Source organism: Elephantulus edwardii, unplaced genomic scaffold (assembly GCF_000299155.1).
Source record: "Elephantulus edwardii isolate Elephantulus edwardi_28Jun2011 unplaced genomic scaffold, EleEdw1.0 scaffold00177, whole genome shotgun sequence".
Lineage (NCBI taxonomy): Eukaryota > Metazoa > Chordata > Mammalia > Macroscelidea > Macroscelididae > Elephantulus > Elephantulus edwardii.
In genome coordinates this window covers 5,593,052-5,597,209 of record NW_006399927.1, presented here as the reverse complement: position 1 = coordinate 5,597,209, position 4,158 = coordinate 5,593,052, and the positions used below count along the sequence as shown (strand labels likewise).

The 4,158-nt window shown below is 42.5% G+C and overlaps 1 protein-coding gene across 1 annotated transcript in view; it reads right to left on the bottom strand.

The window, feature by feature from the left end:
• Nucleotides 1-4,158, bottom strand: part of SUCLG2 (succinate-CoA ligase, GDP-forming, beta subunit) — a 300,527-nt gene that overhangs the window by 171,521 nt on the left and 124,848 nt on the right. Inside the window, exon 4 of the mRNA XM_006895952.1 lies at nt 703-855. Within this exon, the coding sequence (XP_006896014.1) occupies nt 703-855 (153 nt within the window). The remainder of the gene's footprint in view (nt 1-702; nt 856-4,158) is intronic.

The window sequence follows — 4,158 nt, the reverse complement described above, 5'->3', positions numbered from 1 at the left end:
TATTATTCAAAGTGGGTGACCCTGGAGGACATTATGCTGAGTGAAATATCTCAGTCACAAAGGGACAAATACTGCATGATGCCACTGTTGTAGAATGGGTCTGACATCAGGGTGGGGGTATGACAGAAAAAACTGGATAAATTATGTATATTGTATTGAAACAGATGAAGGAAAGAACAGTTTAGAAGTGATATATGATTGAGTATTATGGTTAGCACAGGAATCCAGAATTAAGGTTGCATAGAGAAGTGTACTCGGGGTAGGGGGTCGGGGGAAGGGACGTGGGAATTGTATACTAATGAAGGAATTTTATTTCTTTTTCTTTTTTTTTCTCTCTTCGGAGGGGGAAGGGAGCTGGTGGGGAGGGGTGGGCAGGGAGAAAATAGCGGCAATGAATGAATGGAAATCCAAAACCTCTGTAAAAAAAAAAGTAGAGGGAAAAGGATGACAGCCTCGTTAACCCTATGGGACAAATGGGCTCTGTTTCACAAGGCCACACTGTGGGTTGGAACTGACTCAATACTATATAATACAACACCCAACCACTCAGGATGTCAAGAGAGGGAAAAAAGCCTCCACATTTTCATATATTAAATCCCAGAATCGGATTTACTGCAGCAAGCCTCAGACTCCACATTAAATATTTAACAGTTTCTACAATAATAATCAATTAACACAGTGCAGGCAGCAATTGAAACATACCTTAAAAATGAGTTCTGGAGAAGAAGCTGCCACCTCTTCGATGTCAACACCGCCTTGGGGACTGCCCACCAGGACAGGGCCATTGCAGGACCGATCCATCAGAATGGCCAGGTAGGTTTCTCTGGAAATGTCCAGGGCTTCGGCCACCATCACCTACCACATTAGGAGAAAAGTCAAATGAATTCAGCATCGAGTTGATTTCCATTTGGAAATCTATATACACTTGCAAAACAAATCAAACAGCTTCATTTTCAGGATCTTAAAAACCTGCCAGTGAGTGTCCTGAGATTTGAGAGTCCTGCTTCCCTGGTGGTAATGTCCATTTTCACCTCCTTAATTGATCCTGTTAACTTGCTCAAGTGACAGGTATTCAGTTTGCCTCAAGGAACCTTCTGACTTTAATCTTCCCTCAACTCTCCTTCCTTGAGGAACCCTGTCACTTAAGAAAAACTCTAGGGAAGCAGTTGTTACTTTAATTTGAGTTATTAACAGAACATATATATTACTGCACTGCTTCTCAGATTTCAGCGGTAGAAAATGAAGCTGATTGCCAAAGAAGGATTCTTTTTTTACGGTTTGTCTGATGTTTCACATGTTTACATACTGTTGACTCCTAAATCATTCCACTTTATTTCATTTTATATGTTCTTTTAAATTATAAACATAATATTTACTGGTTCAAAAATCACACAAATGCCATTAAAAGTGTGTAAACTGAAAAGTAAAAGATCATTGTTGTATGCTTTCAACACACAAACACACACACACTCTCTCTCTCTCCCCCTCTTTCTCTCCCTCCCACTGGACATATGCCCACTACACACACACACACACGTATAGTCATGGCATGTGTCAGTGGATGCCTGCATCTCACTGTGATGCTTACTGGGTCTCAGTGACATTTTCTGACTAACAGACTAGGAAAAAAGGCCTGCTAATTTCCTTTGGAAAGTCATCCAGAGAAAACCTATACTGATCCCAACAGCCTAGTCTGATCTGCAGTAGTCATGGGGACAGCACATGGCCAGATTGTGTTTAATCTCATTGTATACAGGGTCACCAAGAGCAAATAAAGGAGGCCACTAGTCCACATGGACTCTCAGGGGTCCTTTTAAAAGGTGCCCTTACCAATGCATGAATGTAGCCGCATGCCAAGACCATAACTGAGAAACAGCTGAGCCCTCACTCTACACCTAGCTAAGTACATTCTGCTCTGCCCAACTGGAGCCTAAAATTTCAACCTCTTTCAGGGAAAACCAAGATGATCTTTCTCTTTCAAATGCAGCTGCAAGCATTATAGTAACAGAAGAACCTATACATGAAAACAAACAATAATACATATTGCTGCTGTGGTTGTGTGCTATAAAATCTGAACTGACCTACAGGTGAACCTCCAGTGGGTTTCCAGAGGCAGTAAATCACACAGGAGGGAACTGCCCATCCTGTAGAGCAGCTGGTAGATTCAAACCACGTACCTCTGAGATTGCAGTGGAGGTTCTTACCATCAGGCCACCAGAGCGCCCTACTTATACATATCAGAATTCCATTCTCCTCACCCCTCCTTTCTTAGCCTAACATCGTACTATGAACACTTAGCCTTCATCTCTCTCTTGTTGCAAGTGAATCAGAATAAAGTCCTAACTGACCCTCCAGCAGGTTTTCAGAGGCTGTGGGTCACATGGGAGGAGACTGCCCAGCTCTCTCCCACAGAGTGGTGCCAATTTGTGCCTTGGGTTGGCAGGGCAGCTCCTTAACGACCAGACCACTAGCAAATATGTGTCAACAGTTATTTATTCATTGCATTCCAGGTGCTGCAGTGATTAATAAAGACATTCAACTACTAAGCTAAAACCTCGGGTGCAGGTCACCTCAAAAGAATGGCCTAGATAGCTATCCACTTAAAAAAATAAATCAGCCACTGAAAAGCTTATAGGGAAGAGTTCTGCTGTGACACACATGGGCTCATCATGACTCAGAGTCAACCCAACAACAAATTAAAAACCTCACTGCATGGGCATCAACTCGGAGCTCACCCTCCAGAGGACTTACCGAGCCTGTGAACGGCACAGAAGGATACTGCCCATCTTTCTCTCATGGAGCAGTCAGTGGACTCAAACTGCCAACCTTCAGCTTGGCGGCACAAATGCTTACCCACATGACTGCCGAGCAACCCAACAAGGTTATTGTTAGGTGCCATCAAGTCGACTACAAGTCACAGCGACCCCACGCCCAACAGGGCTGACCCTGTGAACCACAGGGCTTCTCCTTGCCCTCTCCTGTGCTGTCCTCACCGTCTCTGATGTACGGGAGCCCACTGTTACACTTACTGCGTCAATCTACCTGGTTGACATCATTCCTGTATTTTGCTGGCCTTTCAAAGTATCATGTCCTTTACATAGCCCTGCCTACCTATGTACCTAAACCAAATCAAACCTACTGCTGTCACGTCACCAGAGTGAAGCTGGAGGTCACGGGAGAACTGTACTGGAGGGCTCCCAAGGCTATAATCAATATGGAAGCAGATTATCATATCTTTACCTGCACAGTGGCTGGTGGGTTTAAACTGCCGACTTCTGGGCTGGTGTCAAGTGACTTAATCACTGTGCCATCACAGCTCCCTCCTATGCCACCACTGACATGTGGACTTCAGTTTATTAAGCTGCTACCTCCTGACTATTCTTGTACTTTTATCTTTGGTCATTTGTTGTAGTTTCTTTTTAGGTAAAGTTTCTGTAATTATTAAAATGGCTAGGATTTAGAGTTCTCATAATAAGCACTGGCAAATTTCCCTCTAGAGGGAGGCTGTATCATCTTTTACTCCCAAGGAAAATGGTAAATGATATTTTTAAACATTTTTGAAAGAAAAGAACACTGTCATAAATAATCAGTAATAGAAGTGAAAATAATAAGAGCATTTAATTTGCTTTCCCGAAAAGTAGTTCAGTAAAAAAACCCCAAAACCAAACCCACTGCTGTTTAATCTAATCAAACTCAGAAATCCTCAGCAGGTTTCAGAGGCCATTTATCTCTACAGGAGGAGATACTCGCCATTCTCTCATAGCAGTTGGTGAATTTGAACCACTGACCTGGTGAGCAGCCCAGCTCACGTGCTACACCACAAAACATCTATAGTCCAGAATAGGTTTGACAAAAATCTGGTTAAACAGCATTCCATTTTAGCTATCCAGATGCCACACACACACAAAAGTGTTTTAAGTCATAAAATGAAGTTATAATAATATTGCATATATAGCTTCATTCTGAATTTTTTTTTTAAATGTTAAAATAATGCCTCACTCTTTAAAAGGAGTCCTAGTAAGACAGTGGTTAAGTGTTTGACTTCGAACAGGAGGATCTGTTATTTGTATTTACACATAATATGCCAAAGAAAGACAGGCAGTCTGCTGCCATAGAGATTTCAGCCTTTGGCTTCTATGAGCAGGACTCTATGGGGCT